This window comes from Rhinoraja longicauda, chromosome 13, assembly GCF_053455715.1.
Source record: "Rhinoraja longicauda isolate Sanriku21f chromosome 13, sRhiLon1.1, whole genome shotgun sequence".
NCBI classification, from domain to species: domain Eukaryota; kingdom Metazoa; phylum Chordata; class Chondrichthyes; order Rajiformes; family Arhynchobatidae; genus Rhinoraja; species Rhinoraja longicauda.
Window position 1 is genome coordinate 26,985,562 of NC_135965.1, and position 17,589 is coordinate 27,003,150.

At 39.3% G+C, this 17,589-nt stretch overlaps 1 protein-coding gene across 3 annotated transcripts in view; it reads left to right on the forward strand.

Annotated features, from left to right (window-relative positions):
- The window catches only part of pask (PAS domain containing serine/threonine kinase), a 36,067-nt gene that overhangs the window by 7,375 nt on the left and 11,103 nt on the right, over window positions 1–17,589 (forward strand). For 2 of the 3 annotated variants that reach the window (XM_078410631.1, XM_078410632.1), the window contains exons 6-14: window positions 2,793–2,927; window positions 4,019–4,145; window positions 7,915–8,099; window positions 9,540–9,711; window positions 11,451–11,543; window positions 12,469–12,637; window positions 13,823–15,123; window positions 16,306–16,478; window positions 17,038–17,205. In XM_078410631.1, coding sequence (XP_078266757.1) covers window positions 2,793–2,927; window positions 4,019–4,145; window positions 7,915–8,099; window positions 9,540–9,711; window positions 11,451–11,543; window positions 12,469–12,637; window positions 13,823–15,123; window positions 16,306–16,478; window positions 17,038–17,205 — 2,523 coding nt within the window. The remainder of the gene's footprint in view (window positions 1–2,792; window positions 2,928–4,018; window positions 4,146–7,914; window positions 8,100–9,539; window positions 9,712–11,450; window positions 11,544–12,468; window positions 12,638–13,822; window positions 15,124–16,305; window positions 16,479–17,037; window positions 17,206–17,589) is intronic. The other variant, XM_078410633.1, reaches the window with a different exon arrangement.

The following is a 17,589-nucleotide window of genomic DNA, read 5'->3' on the forward strand; positions in this document are numbered from 1 at the left end:
ATCGCTGGGCGGCGCGGACTTGGTGGGCCGAAAAGGCCTGTTTCCGCGCTGTATATATATGATATGATATATGATAAATGCTATGCTTATCTGTCAAATGCAAACTAGAAGAACAACACCTCATTCTGCTTGGGCAGCTTGCAACCCAAGGATATGAATATTGACTTTTCAATTTCAGGTAACCTACTCCCACTGTGTTCTTTCCCCTCTCCCATCAGCCCACCCTGTTCTCTTTCCTTTTATTCACCTTTTCCACTCCTCCCCCACCTGGCTTCATTTGCCCTTCTGTTCCCTCATTTGTTTCCACCCATCACCTGCCAACTCCCATCCCATCCCACCCACACACTTGTATATACTGGCCATCTTTTCTTTTTTTCCCATCCCACCCCAGTCCTGATGCAAGGTCTGGACCTGAAACGTCAACACATTCCTTTTTCCTCCAAAGCTGCTGCTTGACTCACTGAGTTCATTCAAACTCAGTGTATGGTTTGCTCCAGATTCCAGTATTTGAAATATCTTCAGATACTTTATTGTACGTAGACAAATTATAGAGAGATGCAAGAACAATAGGGCTAAAATTGTAGAGAATTTCACTTTCCCCAATATTAATGAATTGTTTTATTTTGAAAGGTGTAAAGTAGGTGGAACTTCTAAAGTCCATCCAGGAGAGCCTGTGAGTCAGTATGTAGGGAATTAGATAGCCTAGGACCTTGACAACTGATGCTATAGCTGGCAATAATTAAGTGATTAAAGAAAGGTGTGCAAGATGCCAGAATAAGAGAAGCTGTGGATATGATTACTAGAAATGACAGAGAATCTATTTGGGCCATTGGGTCAGTGTTTCCTTGCTACCAAGTAATCTGATCAATCCCATTTATTTTCTTATTTTCTTGTACCAGACGGTCTCTCTCATGTGCCCATCAACTCCCTTTAGATTCTTTTTGCCTTTGATATACCATTCACGGCAGCCAGTTAGCATATCTTAACTTCAGATTACTCCATGCATCTTTTGGAATGTATCGGGAAGCGGATTCACCCAGTGGAAATAAATGATGCAAAAAAAAAGAACGTACAAACACAGCACGAGAAGTATCTGAGGTCCAACTCTGTGAGTTACCACTGCAAACTGATATGCCATTGTACTGTCACATACCTTGGCTAGAGGAGGCTATTGAGCATAGATATGCTGACATCAGTCTGAAAAAGGGTCTCGACCCGAAACGTCGCCCATTCCTTCTCTCCGGAGATGCTGCCTGACCTGCTGAGTTACTCCAGCATTTTGTGAATAAATACCTTCGATTTGTACCAGCATCTGCAGTTATTTTCTTATATTATAGATATGAAGTCAGTAATAGTTTAAAATGTAAAATAATTTTATATTTAAGATGTTGCTCAAACAAAAAAATGTTTTAGTTAAAATTATTGAATTAACTTTATGGATTAGAATGAACTGGAAAAGTCGAGGCACTACTTTTTAAATTTTAATGATCTTTAAAAAGATATCTGTTATACTTACAAGGCTAAAATGACTAGGGAGTGGAAAATTAATCTTCCTTATAACCTGCACTTGGATGCTTAACCTCTGTTTCATCTGTTGATTCCCCAACTCTCCTATCATTTGTAAAACCTCCACCACACCTACATGTAATTCTACTGTGTTCACTAGAAAATTTATTATATTACTGTGTAACATCTTGAAAGTGGATAAAAAAAGTGTGTTATTGATAAGAATAACATCCAGTAGTCTGGAAAATCTAGTCCCAAATATGATGGATTAATGGAGTTTTGCTGGATTTTTCTCACTTACTTTTTGCAAGATATTTTGGTGTATGCTAATTGGCTGCGGTGGTGGTCTTCAAAACAGTGGCTGCACAATATATTTCAGAAAATGTTGGAGAAGCAATTGTGGATGACAGATTTCCAGCATTGGCAATAATGTGGTTCCCGTCAACGGAAGGTTAGAGGCCCTCGACCACTGGAGGACAAGGAAGGACAAGGAAGGAAACTTTTTTTCGCCTTCCATCACAGTGAGGAATGTGGAGGAGTCACTGTGGTGGATGTTCATGTTAAAACGTATTTTGTGTGTCCTGTTGCTTTTTATTGTGTTGTGTGTCCTGTTGCTTTTGACTGTATGGCAAATTAAGTTGCTCGTATGTTGCAAAACATACTTGGCTAATAAAGTAGTATTGTGATTGTGATTGTGATTACCCATAATTTATTGGTTATGAGGCTGACGCAACCTGAAATTGTGATGTATAAATATTAGTTTTCTTTCTTAATTATCCTTCAATTTTGTTATGATTACTTTATCCCTAATTTGCAATTCTTTGGTTATTTTCCAGCCATCGTTCTAAATTCTGATAATCTGCTATTTTGAAATCTGCATGGTTTAGTATCTGGCTCACCAGACCTCTCGTTTCCATGTTCCACTTAAACTCACTGTAACCATTAATTCCCATACACCTGAAAACTTATAAGGTTCACTGGCAAATTTATTGTTGCACTTTGTGACATCCAAAAGAAAACTAAATTTAAAGCGTGACACAAAATGCTGAGTAACTCAGCGGGACAGGCAACTTCTCTGGAGAGAACGTTTCGAGTCGAGACCAAAAGTTTGTTTGTGTCTGTATGTGTCCTAATGTTTGCGAAATCTGCAGGCCTGGCACCATTAAAAGCCCCAGAGTTCTGGATATTTTTAGGTTTATAGTTTTATAGTTTGTGAATGCCAAAATACAGCATTGTGCATTAGGTTTTGGATTATTTAGCAGTAAAATTAATGTTATTTTCTTTAGGGAAGAATTTTATCATGTGACAAGCCATTTGCCTATCTCCATGGTTATGCATCTGAAGAGGAGGTTGTTGGCTTTTCAATAACTGATGTCATTCCTTCAGTAAAGATACCCTCGTCTTGTAAGAAGATACCAAAGGTTTGAAACTATTGAATGTGAATGTAGTGAAATGAGATTGCTGATAAGAAAACCCTCAGAAATGGATATAATGTATAATGATGTGCATCAGATTATTATCCCACATTTGTCATCTTGAACTGATTTTTTTGAGGATGTAGATGGTAAAAGATCTGACCTTACGGTTCACACTGGTAGTTTCCCACCTTATCTCTTTTATTTTCCTATTATATAAATGCCCAATAAGCTTTCAGTTTTTTTGTCCCTTTGCTTAATTGAGCTATCTTTTCCCTCCTGCTGCTTAAGAACACAGATCTACCATTGAAAATGGTTTCTTTGAACAAAAATGAGTGATCATAAATTGTTTTACTTTAACCTTTAATTTTTCAAGAACGGTTTTCTTTAAATATTTTGTCGTGGTCACTCTTAAAGATGTTTAGGATAAAGGTGTTGCATGATGAAGATGGGTTGCAAAAGGTGATTTTAGGTAGGATTACTTCAGTAATAGTCCAATCAATTTAAAGGGAATTTCAGAATAGAGTAAACGCTCATTTTAATGGACATCTTTACAAAAGGTTTCAGTTATAGCGGACAGACCTACCGGCAGCTGCCGATGCCATCCCTGCTCGTGCCACCGCGCCATCCCCGGCTCACGATGCTTCCTGGCCAGACCTACTGTTGCTACCCCTGGCCCACACACCTTCCTCGGTTGCTTCCAAGCCGTGCCTGACACCACCACTGCCGAACCTTGCCTGCACTCTAGCTGCCCATTGACTCTGCTGATCCTCACCTCTTCGTGGACTGCCAACAGGCCGAGCTTGCCTGAATTTTGCTCCAGAATTTAGGTCGGTCTGCCTGTCTGTCTCAGAATATAGAGAAACGTTTCCTTTATCAGTACAATTAAATATGGCAATACCAAATTAAATCTGAGGGATACTTTCTTTTATCACTTAATTGATGTATATTTCATAACAATCCTCAATATAAGGGAAAATATTATAATATTCAATGTGGTGTCAATTATGGAAAGCAGCAAGACTAGTAGGCACAGGTGGTTCGGAAAGAGATGAATTGCTGGATGATTTGTTCATTTTCTAGTGTATCTCTTTCAGAATTTGAAAATTCAGCGAGCAGTCGGCAAAGCAAAAGGTGGCAGTACTTTCCCTCTCAGTATTAAACTCAGCCTTAAAGTCCCGGAGAATTACAGCACCGGGGTGCAGAATTGTATTCATGTTGCAGGTATAGTATAAAACAGCTTTTTGGTACATATCATGTTTGATAGACTCTGTGGCTTTTTGTGTGTAGAGGGGGAGGGGGGTGGGGAGGATTGAAACAGCTAGAGTGAAATGGTCGATGATGAGTAAAGTCATTGGGTGCCTTGCAGCATTTAAGTTTATTTGCTATGGAAGTGGCTTTGCATTTTGAGGATGAAGAAACATTGGTTTTATTTCTGAAGCTGCACTGCAGAATGTGTCAGTAAACAAAGGGAGAATCCACTTAATCTGAAACAAAGCCAAAAACAGCAGATCACATTATCGATAGAGCAAAGTAGAAAGACAAGATTAGCTTACCTCTTAGAGTTCTGCAAATATTGCTACATTTAAAGAAACACAGCTTTCAACAATGTCAAATGTAGTAATATAAATTGTACCTTCCTAAAGAATTTCTTCCATCAAATGTTCCTCTCTTGTTTGTATAGGCAGTCCCCAGGTTACAAAAGGGACAGGTTCATGAGAACTGTTTATGGTCATGGCGGCGCTGCCCTAGCAGCTGCGGCTTACCTGCAGTCCATTTGTCTTTGTGTTTTTGTTGTTTTTGTTGTCTTAATTGTAGTTGTGATGTGGTGTTTTTGTGTTTGTGTGCTATGTGTGTATGTGGGGGGGAGGGGGGAAACTGTAACATTGTAAATATGTGTCCCTTCCGAACGGAGACCCGACCTTTGTGTTCTGGGCCGTGTCTCCGTTCCTGCTGCGGCCTACCATCGGCCCAACTCCTGGAGCTGGCGGCCTCCAGGGCTCTGGTTCGCAGAGCCCGCGGACCAGACTCGCCATCGGCGGAGCCGGCCGTTCTCGGAGGCTGCGGGAGCGGCTGCGACTCGCCTTGGGCTCGGGCCGCGTGGATGCCGACATCGGGAGCTCCGGCAGCGGCAGCGTGTTCGCCCGCCCCGGATCGCGGGGCTTGGGTCGGCCCGCCGCGGATATTTCACCGTCCGGCGCGGCCTGAAATAGGCCACGGAATTTTCTCTGCTCGGCGGGGGTTTCAATGTCGGGAGCCCCGACTGCCCCGACTTACAGCGGGGCTTGGGTCGGCCCGTTGCGGACATTTCACCGTCCGGCGCAGCCTGGAACATGGCAACGACAACAGCCTGACCGCAGGAGAAGACGGCAGGGGAAGAGAAAAAGACATTCTGGCCTTCCATCACAGTGAGGAGGGGACTGGAGGAGACTCACTGTGATGGATGTTTCTTTTTGGGGGGTTTTGTGTTGGTTGGGGTTGTGTAATTTGCTTATTTTATTGCTCTTATTGTTGGACTGTGGGTGACGAAATTTCGTCCAAAAAACTTGTTTTTTGGATGACAAATAAAGATATCTTGAATCTCTTGAATCTTATAACCTAAATTTTTCAGAAATTAGAAATTAACAAAAACAGTGTGTGGAAGAGAATCACAGATACGGCTGTGATGGGAGAGGGAGCAAGTGTGGGAAGAGTGGTTGCCAGCCAGCCTCACTCAGTGAGTAAGTCTGTTTAGTTTCCCAGCTATGCTCACCTCAGTCCAGCAAATGAGAAAAATGGGCATATATTTTACTATATGAATCTAAATTATATGACTTGTATGTGGGTAGATAAGTACTAAGCATATACATACTTAAGGTTGCTGAAAGGAACAAAATAACATATAACAACTACAGCATGGAAACAGGCCTGTCCGGCCCTACCAGTCCACGCCGACCATTCTCCCTGACCTAGTCTCATCTACCTGCACTCAGACCATAACCCTCTAATCCCCTCTTATCCATATACCTATCCAATTTACTCTTAAATAATAATATCGAGCCAGCCTCCACCACTTCCACCGGAAGCCCATTCCATACAGCCACAACCCTCTGAGTAAAGAAGTTCCCCCTCATGTTACCCCTAAACCTTTGTCCCTCAATTCTGAAGCTATGTCCCCTTGTTGGAATCTTCCCCACTCTCAAAGGGAAAAGCCTACCCACGTCAACTCTGTCCGTCCCTCTCAAAATTTTAAAAACCTCTATCAAGTCCCCCCTCAACCTTCTACGCTCCAAAGAATAAAGACCCAACCTGTTCAACCTCTCTCTGTAGCCTAAGTGCTGAAACCCAGGCAACATTCTAGTAAATCTCCTCTGTACCCTCTCCATTTTGTCGACATCCTTCCTATAATTTGGCGACCAGAACTGCACACCATACTCCAGATTCGGCCTCACCAATGCCCTGTACAATTTCAACATTACATCCCAACTTCTATACTCGATGCTCTGATTTATAAAGGCAAGCATACCAAACGCCTTCTTCACCACCCTATCCACATGAGATTCCACATTCAGGGAACAATGCACAGTTATTCCCAGATCCCTCTGTTCCATTGCATTCCTCAATTCCCTACCATTTACCCTGTACGTCCTATTTTGATTTGTCCTACCAAAATGCAGCACCTCACACTTATCAGCATTAAACTCCATCTGCCATCTTTCAGCCCACCCTTCCAAAAGGCCCAAGTCTCTCTGTAGACTTTGAAAATCTACCTCACTATCAACTACTCCACCTATCTTCGCTTTTAAAGAATATTCTTCTCAGCATTGTAGGGCACCAGTTCCAGAGACAAAGTCCAATGTCTGCAATGGGGTAGGTATAAATCAGACAGTATTCTAGTTTTTGGAAGGACTGTTCAGAAGCCTGACTCTGAGGGGAAGAAGCTGTGCATGAGTTTGGTGTTGCATGCTTTCAAGCTTTTGCATCGTTCCTTATGGTAGCAGGGAACTATAGACTAGGACCCCAAGATCCCTCTTAGATTAATAGTGTTAAGAGTCCTGCCATTTGCTGTACATTTTTCCCTTAAATTCTACCTCACACTTGCTCGGATTAAACTCCATCTGCCATTTCTCAGTCATATCAATAGGTGATCTATATCCTGCTGAATCCTTAAACAAGGATGTGCAAAGATGTGCAAGTTTACAGGTTAATTGGGTTCCTTAAATTGTCCTTGGTGTATAAGGTAGAACTAGTTTAGTTAGTTTATTAATGTATTTAGTTAGTGTATGGGTGATCATTGGGTGGCGTGGACTCAGTGGGCTGAAAGGCCTGCTTCCACACTATATCTCAAAACTAAACAACCTTCTTCACTACTCACACTGACCGTTATGAACTCAGTCTGTTCATTTCATAATGGTATCACTTTTTTTTCTGTTTCCTGATGTTTTAAAAATTTATAATCCATCGAGTTATAATCCATAGAGTTTCCATACAGTATGGAACCAGGCCCGTCTGCCAAACAAGATGCCCATCTACGTTAGTCCCACCTGCCTGCGTTTGGTCCAGAAAACATCTTTTAACCTGCTTTCAATCTTTGTGATTTTGATGAAATTAGTTTTAGAACAGAGCTGTTGACCTCTGCAGGTCAACTTTTCCAAATGGAACTGAGAGGGAAATATTGTATCCTTCAGTATCTCCCTTCACATTCTTTATAATCCCAACCTGTCCTTAAAACGTTTTGGTAGCAGAAAGCAAGGTTTTTAAAAAATCTATGAGTACAGCTAGCACTGGGTTTTCTAACACTAATTTAATGAGTCAGAGGTTATGGGGAGAAGGCAGGAGAATGGGGTTGGGAGGGAGAGATAGATCAGCCATGATTGAATGGCGGAGGAGACTTGATGGGCCGAATGGCCCAATTCTACTTATTTCTTCTGACCTTAGTCTATACTTTTCAATCATATGTACATTTTTGATGCAGATACTTTGTTTCTAAGATCTCCTTTATCTTTATTCTCAGCTGAATCCCAAGATGATATAAATCAAGCAATCTCAGACATGGATGTGGTTTTCTCAGGAGTTTTGTGGGTTTTTACTACCATCAGTGGCCTGATCACTCTTCTGCCAGATGGAGCTATACACAGTTTGAATAATAACTTTGCTCTCATGTTGTTTGGCTATGAGAAAACAGAATTGTTGGGCAAGGTAAGATGCTGAAAGGCTTAGTGAGCCACTCGATCTATTGTGATTATGCTTCCTAGGGGATCTACTCTAGAACTCTTTAAAACATTCCAACAACATTTTCATTTGTATAAAACTTTAAAGAAATGCAAATGTCCCAAGATCTTTCATTGAAAATTATCACACATTGATGTCATTTCAAAGAGATTTGAGGATAGAAGAGAAAACGCAGCATCTTTGAACGTGTTTTAAGAAAAGAGAGGAAATGAAGGAATTATTGACTGTAAAGCCTGTTTGGATGGCCTCAAGTTTATGGGGAATAAAATGAGGGCACTAAGGTATGGATGAACAGATGCTAGAAATATCCATACTTAATACTATGATATAATACTGTGAATAATAATACAATGCAGAACATTTCAATACAGGAAAATTCAAACAAATTTATATCCTGGAATTTAAAAAAAGAAACACAGCCACGGAGTAACTTCTGTGTGATGTTTTTCAATGAATATAACGTTTGTTAGTGAAGATACAAGAATATGTTCAATGGTAAACGTCCACAACATTAACAGTTTAATATCTACACATCTGCTGACTTGGGAGCAATCACCTATCGATCATGAAGATAACGAACTTATCTTTCAGGTCACAACTCAAATGTCATTTTTCAAGCCAGCTTCATCAGCAAGATATCCTCGTAAGTAATCTCCAAGCCAACCTCAGAAATGTAAATAGAAGAGAAGATACACTCTAACAAAGTGCATGCAAAGGAATGCAGAGATGTCGAATTCTGAAGCTATAAGAACAGAAGTGGAATTAGTGAGTAGAAAATGTGCAATATACAGAGGCATCGCATGGCAAAAATAATCAAAGAAAAGCCCAAATCTCTCTTGAAATGGGCACAAGGCAAACTGTAGTCATAGAGTTTGCCTACTGGCTTTCCAACCCATCCAAAGCTTTGTGTTCAAAATAGATTCAAAGTGCTTAACATTATAACTTCTTGCTTAGCACTGCTGATTGACTTAGGTTATTTTTATTTACACATAGTTTATCCTTTCTTTTTTTTCATGCCTGCAGATGTATGGGTTTTAACTGTTAATGTTGTGGAAGATTTTTTTTTTTGGATATATTTTATCTTCACTATAATAAATAAAAAGTTGGGTAGAACATCACCAAGAAATTACTACTCGGCCGCGGGGCCTTCCATCCCTTTGCGGGGGCTGTGCGTGTCGGTCGCCTCGGCAGGGGTCGAGCTGCCTGTCCGTGGGTGCGGGGGGAAGAGAGTGGAAGTTTTGTTGCCTTCCATCACAGTGAGGGGGTGTTTGGAGTCACTGTGATGGATGTTTGTGTTGGGATCGTGTGTCTTGTGTTCTTTTCTTTTTTTGCTGTGTTTTGTGACTGCTGAAATTTCGTTCGGTATTTATACCGAATGACAATAAAGTTCTGTTCTGTTTTTTTTAGAATATTACATTTTTAATTCCTGGTTTCTATGACTACATGGACCCAATTGATGATGGATTTCTACCATTATCTCATCTGGAAGATGAAGCTGATGAAGTAGAAGTATGTCGTAATGGTGAGGCTAGTGTAGGAGGGTGCTATAGTTACACAGCACTGTCTGACATTATGCCAGGTAAGTTGAAAATTGCAATCAGAATTTTTTAATTTGCTTTTGCTTCTGTCTAGTTTAAATAGTGCGAGCTATTGCTGTGCTCCTGCTTTGCTGCGGTAATTAGTGTGCTAGTTGCAATACTAACTAGATATGGGAGCGAGAAGGCACCAGCAATAATGATATAAATTGTTTCTTTAAAATTAATGAGATGGTGTCAACATTTCTATATTGCAGTCAAAATTAATGAATGCATTGGTTCTTTCGAAGGATTTTAAGTAAACTGTTTGCAAAGTCTCCTCCATAAACTGTTGTTCGACTCAAAGCCAACAGCTACCAGGACATCTGTTGCCTGAATGGATTATAGGTATTAACTTTAGTGAGCCATGTTAATTCTGTTTTGTTAAAGCAATGGACATCACATAATTTGGGTTCAGATTTGTATATGTCTACGTTGTTAGTAAAGGAATTTAAAATCTTTCTATGTTCTGAGTAGTTGCTATTGCCAGAACCTTCCATATATTGGTGTTATTTCCATTGTAGGTTGTATGCTAGTTGTAGAAGGATCTGTAACATGTAATCTTCTTGGTTTTTACCATGAATTGTGTAATGAAATTCTATTTTGATTATTTTTAGAATGGCATTTTGGCTGTGTTCAGAATTTTATTCCATGATTCCAACATTTTTTTCTGTAAAACCCCAAAGAGAACCTTGATTGTAGTTAATTAACAGGATATTTTGTAGTGGGTGCAAAATATGGTTGATTATTTACATTGTATCAGCTATTTAAAACTTTGGTTTGGGCCACAGTTTTCAACAAATGTGACTTTTCTTTTGATTGATAGAAAAAAAGACAGTAAAATTAATTATTGGGAGTACCTCTGTTGCTAAATATTACTTCAATCATATTTTAAACTACTTGAAACTATTTTAGCATGCATTGTATTTTATTGAGCATCTTAAATTATTAAAAATTCCTTCCTTGCTGTATTATAAATATATTGGTATCTAGTAAGCTTACTTTATATGGACAAATACTGGGGTAAATCGTAAAATTTTAAAGATCTAATCTGACGTGCTGTAATGCAAAACAGCAATATTTGCATGGTTTTTAGTGATTCAATGCTTCTGAGGAAATAATTAGCTCTAAAAGGAGTGGCTACTCTGCTGTTAATTAATGGGTGGCATAGCATTAAATAGACACCATGGAAATTATGAGTTGAGAATATGTTTAAAGCTTATCATGTTTTGTGGTGCAAAATACTACTGGATTTCTTTGAAAGATTCTAATGGTTAGGTGGTTTGAATCTGGTCAGTGCTGAAACTTGCTTTGGTCAGATTTCACATCAGGGATCTGAAGAGCACCAGGGAAGTGCTTCGAGAATTAAAATCATTATCTGACTACAGAAATTACTTGGTGCCTTTTTCATTCACACAAGAATTTTGAAAAGAGAAGATGTATTGTTTTGGATTTAAAATAGTTATAAAAATGCTATTGGTGGTGCCTTTCATTGGTGTATGTTAATACTTATTGCCTATTTAATACAGTGAGAGCAAGTGAGAATCTGTACTATGAAGACATTGGGGATCTGAGATAAAACTATATACAGCATAAAATCTTGCTTACATTGTTTTCAATAGGATAATATCTATTATAGCTGTTGATACATCAGAATGTGTTTGCTCCTTTATAAACGTGTGTTCTCTTTTTCTCTTTGTGGTGCACCTTTTGGTCTGTTTCTTTGGGTTGTGTGTATATTTAGAAGACCAGGATTATGCAGGTAGCATCAACCTGCTTTGCAATAACATCAAGATGTCTAATAAGCTCCCTGCCTTATCTGACACAACGAAGAAAGGTACAGTGCACAGAATAGGGTTGGGTTGGGGAGGCGTATAAGAGACCGTTTTATGCTGGGGTAAAATTAGATGTGCTACATAAATTTCTGGATTCATGTTTTATATTAATGTCTGAACATTTTATTTTAGATTAGAATTTAATGCATTAGAAATATATTAAAACCTTGCTACAGTGTATATGTTACCTCTATCTTCCAAAAATGTACATTTGTCAACCATGACTCTTGTGCACCTATTTCTCAATGGAAAGGTTGTGGTTTCAAGCCCATTCCTGAGCAAAGCCTAGGCAAAGCGTTTGGTACAGTTCTGAAGGAATGCCCAACTGTTGTTTTGGATGAGACATTAAACTGTGGCCTTATCAGGCATCCTGAGAAACATCTATTATTTCCATTGATTTTCTCCTTCTGAAGACATTACAATTTCTCTTTGAATCTTCCTCACAATTTGTCATGTAAACAGAATGAATGATTTCTGTGAAAATGTAAAACTTTTATTAGATAAGGAACCCATTTCTATGCCATTCCATAAAAATAATTTAACACTTAATGAAAATAAGTCATCCTGGAGATGAGAAATGCAATACCTGAATGTTTACCTGTTGGTAGTAGTGTCTCCTTTCAATTTTTTTTATTGCTGCACAGAAAATTATTTTACTGCGTCTCTCAGGAACCACACAATTTCCTGATAAGCATTGTTAGAAAAATAATGTAAAATTAACAATAATATTTTATTTTGCACCAGCTAACAAAGAAAATAGGAAATATCTATGATTGCATATTAAATAATATTTACACATTATAACAAGAAAAATACTTGGGATATACCAGGCCTTGGCTTCGGAACATTTATATAAGGAATAATCATTTTGTGTGGTGCTAACCTGGAATTATAATTTTAGTGCTTACAATGTGATTTCTAATGTAGATCCAAGCCTGTTGGTTGCTGGAAATGGAGCACTTGTACAACAGGCAAAAGACTGTGGTATAGGATCAAGGGTCCCAATATTTACCGGAACCAGTTCAAGGTTAAATAGTAACTGCAGCCTTCCTTCCACCATGTCATCTCCAAAAGTCACCTCAACTCCTTTCAGCAGGTAAAATTTAATGTGTAAACAAAGTCTCTCTATAAACCAAGATTATGAAATGGTAATGCCATTTTTGGAGCTAGCTTAATACAGTCAACTTCACATGGTTCAATGTTGGTCATAAGCTGCTGAATTAATTTGATCCTCTTCAATTAGAGATATTTGTGAAGTATTTTAATTTCTTTATAAATTCTGTTGCATCAGTGAGTAGAAGTGAGAGAAAGGAAATTAATTCACAATGATCATGCAAAGTGAGGACTTGGGTGCTAGATTTGATAACTAGTGTGACAACCATGGCATGGAGTCTGGATAGAGAAGAGCTTCCTCTATGCTGTTGTGAAATATCTTGGCAATTCTAATCTGTGAAACAAAAAAATGTGAATTTTCAAAAGTTCAGAATAGAGTGACCAAGAATTTAAACTGATGAATTTGTTGCGGAAAAATCTGTGGAAGGACAATCTTTCCCCTTCTGAAATTTTGAAATCTGATGCACTGTAGTACTGATACTTGTTCTAATTGTATAATATTAATAAGCTTTTAGTAAATTGAAATGAGTACCCCGAATAGATTGTCAATATGTTTAGTTATTCATCAGTTAGCATATTTTCAAAAAAATTATAGAGTTGAAGTGTTAGATAAGTAAATCTGTATACATTGTTGATCAAACATTCCACTTTTATTTGGATCAGCTATTGGTAGCAGTGTAGATTATAATTTGGTAAGATTTTGCAAGGTTAATGGATTCAAAGATGAATTTCAGATGCTCTTAGAAGTTTTGTAGTTATGAAATCAAATTAATATGTTCTTGGAAAGAAATGCACTTTATCAAGTTTAATACATTTCACTTTACAGTGCACTATGACATAGATAGTTGGCCCTTTAGCCCAAATCCATGCCAACCAAGTTGCCCTATAACATTTTGTGGCATGAATGTGTATTTATCAGTTTGTACGAGTAGTTAATGATACTAAAGCTTCAATCCAACTGCAGGGTATGGGTATATTCCTAGTTTGTAGAAGGGTAAACTTTAACTGACCCTATGCAACGCAGACTCTGGTCAGATTAGGCAAATGACTTTGTAACATTTAGTAAAATTATGAGAGGAGAATGTCATCAAATGTTACAATTTCAATCTTAAGATTATGTTACTGTTCTATATCATACATGTATTTGTATCATGCTTTATCATTTCAGACCAGGGAGTGATAACACAAATGAAATGATTGTCCAAGCTAAACAACTTCAGCCTGTGAAGGAGAGCAGTAATTCCTTGCGACTTTTAGAAAGTGCTACCACCAAAAATCTCTTGTCACCATCCATTACTGCTGTTGGTTCGAAACAGACGGATGGATGTTCATCTCAATTTGAAGAAATAAATCCAGAGAACACTAAAGAACATTTGGTTCCAAAGGACTCAACTGTGGCACTGTGCTCTGCTGGTGGGTGCACATCTTGTTCACTCTCTGCATCATCAGCAGTAGCCTGTCACTGCTGTGAAGGAATGGGTACATTACCACGCTCATCAATTCTAAACCCACTTTTGTCCATATGTAGTCACCAAACCAGTTTGTCAGGAGATCTTGTACCCTGTTCAGATCAAAATGGTGATGGCATGCAACATCGTGGCAAGATCTGTGATTCCCCAGGGACCCCTACCCTGGATGAAAACGTGCCTGGAAATGGGACTTATACCTGCAAAATTCCCCTGACACCCGAGGAAGATAAAGTTGTGTATCATAATTATCTTGGTGGCCAATCTGATGAAGTCGGTATAGCTAATGAAACCTGGTGGCAACAAGTCTCTTATGAACTTAGTCTTCCATCTGAAGACCACAAAGAACAAAGCAGTATCTGCAAAGAAAGTCATGAAGTGATTTATTCTGCCAGGTTAAGTAGTCAAATAAATCTATCTGCAAGGCAACACCAGCAGTGTGACACAAAGATTGAAAACCAGCCAGAGGCTGATGTAAATTCAATTCTGTATGGCCTTAAGGATCTGGAGCTCAGCAGTGATTCAGAACTTATTTCTGTAGATCAGTCTGGCACTTCTTGCACGACCTCAGAGCTTCTCAGGACTCCATCACCTTATGTGATTGATTCAGACCTCGAATCAGAATCTGAGCAAAGTAAGATAGCTGCTGTGAAAGAAATTAGTACATCTACTTGCAGTTACCAAAGTACAAAATTAACCAGCCACTGTGCAGGAGCACCAGAACAATTCTCTGTTTGTCCAAGGATCACTGATATTCTCTCTGACGGATTAATTTACAGCAGGAGTCATCTGTGTAATAGTGAAATAAGTGCCAGTGAACACTCGGTGCGGCGGAGTCCTTGTCTGGAAATTATGGGAAGTAAGGATGAACTGGAAGGACATGCTACATCAACACCCATATCCCATAAATACTTGAGCACAGATAGTTCTTTAAAGCCCAATTGTGAAATTAATGAGGGGAACTATACTGGTAACTGCTATCATAGGGATGGTTCCAGACTATGTAAGTAATTTTAACGTCATACGGTACATAGCTAAAATGAAAATTAAAGTGTTTTTTTACATTAGTAGATTTATTGTTTGGTGCCATTGTTAAATTATTGCAATAAATACCAACCCTTAATGCCATATCCACTCGGGTATTAGAATGCTCTGGTGATATTGTGGTTTTTCCATTTTTTTAAATAAGGGAATTATATTGACATGAGAGGTTTGAGCAAAATTTAGCTTCACTTATAAATTGCCATATTACAGTTCCAAGAGGCACTAAAGACTGCAGATGCTGGAATCTGGAGGAAAAAATCAAACTGCTGGAGGAACTCAGAGGTTGGGTTAGCATTTGTGGGGGGACGGCATGTCGATGTTTCAGATTAAGGCCTTGCACCAGGACAGAGGGGAAAGATAGCTGGGATAAATAGGGGAGGGAGTGGGGAGTGTCATGAGGTGACAGGCAGACTGAGGAGGATGAAGGATAACTGGCAGCTGGAGCTAAGTGGGGGGACCAATGGCATTCATAAGTAGAAGCAGGTGGCTGATTGATGCAAACATAGGAAAAAGGGCAGATGGAACCAGGTGGAGGGAGGGTGAAGACAGCTTTTGGATGGTGATAAGCAGGAATCTAATAAGTAAGGAAGGTGATAACCATTAGACGAAGAGGTAAAGGGCAGATGTAAGCAGATAGGGGAGGGATCTGGTCGATGAAATGTGTGGGTAGTATGGAACCAGGACGGGGAGGGGAAGAAAATGGTTGATGGGTGGGGTGTATGGGAAAGCAGAAAAAATGGGAGAGCCAGAGGAAGATTGGAAGGGAAGAGGAACTGGAGTACAGGAGGCAAGGGTTACTTGAAATTGGAAATTTCAGTGTTCATACCATTGGGGTGCTCTGGTGTTCCTCTGGTTTGTTTTGGGCCTTACCCTGCCAGTTGAGAAGGCCGTAGAGTTGAGTCTTCGGGGGAAGGGGAAAGGATCAGGGTGATTGTGAGAAATGTGTGATTGTTCCAATTAAGTTAACATCTGACAAATGAATGCATATCACACTGGACACTGCATTTGGATCCTTCCCGGGTTACTGTTGGATATTTATGTTTATGATCAATAGAAGAACAAACTATGGAATAAGATGATATTGAGTGAACTTCAAGAATTTGATTGAATGTTATGTGTAATCACCATCTTTTTGCCCCAGGCATTGTGTTTCAGGTCAAGTGTCTACAGTTGAGAGATGGAGGAAAATTGTATTGTGTGTGGGTAGTGCGGAATCATACTCAGAGTCGGAGAGAGGCCGGGCTGAAGAATCTTTTAATGTCTCCTCTAAACAGCACTTCCCTATCTGCAGCGCACACTATCAGCTTGGGAGAGGTTAGTCAAGTGAATACAACTGATTTATTTTTATTTTAGTCCATGATACACATCTAGACTTGTGAATGGAGTTTATGAGGAATTAATGAAACATCAATAAATATTGAAGCTGGTGCAGTTGGTTCTAAAGGTTTAGATGTGTCAGGTTCATACAACAGAGTACGTGTATTGAGCAGTTGTGGATCAGCATGTAGCTGTCACATATGTAACATTATTGTGACAAAATCAAAATTGCTTCATACCTAATTATATATTACTCAAGATAGACACAAAGTGCTGGAGTAACAGACTGAAGAAGGATCCCGACCCAAAACGTCACCCTCTGCATTGCCACCCTCTGTATAAAAAAAAACTTGCCATGCACATCATCTCCTTTACACTTTGCCCCTCTCATCTTCAAGGTCTGCTGAGCTGGAGTTTCAATCTCTGGAATTATAAACTACAACCTCATTGTGGGGGTTAAATGTCCCTGTTCTTCAAATCAGGAATACTTTTTAGTGTTGTCTGTTTATGCTATAAGGGTGTTGTACTTGAATTGTAGGTTGTTCTTTTTTTTCAGGTTATAATGGAAACCGCGAAGTTACATGGTTTAACGTATTCAGAAGATTTGGAGATGGCGAAAGCTTGTGAAGGAGAATACTCTGAGTATTATACCACAGTCAGCCCACTAGGGAAGGGAGCTTTTGGTTTTGTGTGGACAGCACATCAAAAAGTTAGCAATAAAGAGGTATACACAAAGCTTCATCTCTGACTCGTATCCGTAAAGCACATTTATTTTATTGTTTTGTTATTTTCAGTCATGCAAAAAGAGCATATTCACAACAAGCAGTGGCTGCCTCGTCAACAGTCTGTCTCGTCCTTTTCTTCTTTGTTATTTTTTAGTATGTGTTAAATGTATGTTTTAGTGTTCTTTAGCTTTTTTATGTGGGGGGTGGGGGTTGGGGGAAACTTTTTTAAATCTCTTACCTCGACGGAGATGTGATTTTTTTTCTGTATCGTATCTCTGTCCGCACTGCGGCCTAACTTTGAGGAGCTGGCGGCCTCTTGCTGGGGATCGACTTTGGGAGCTCCAACCACGGGAGGCTGCAGGACTTAACATCGTGGAGCTGGA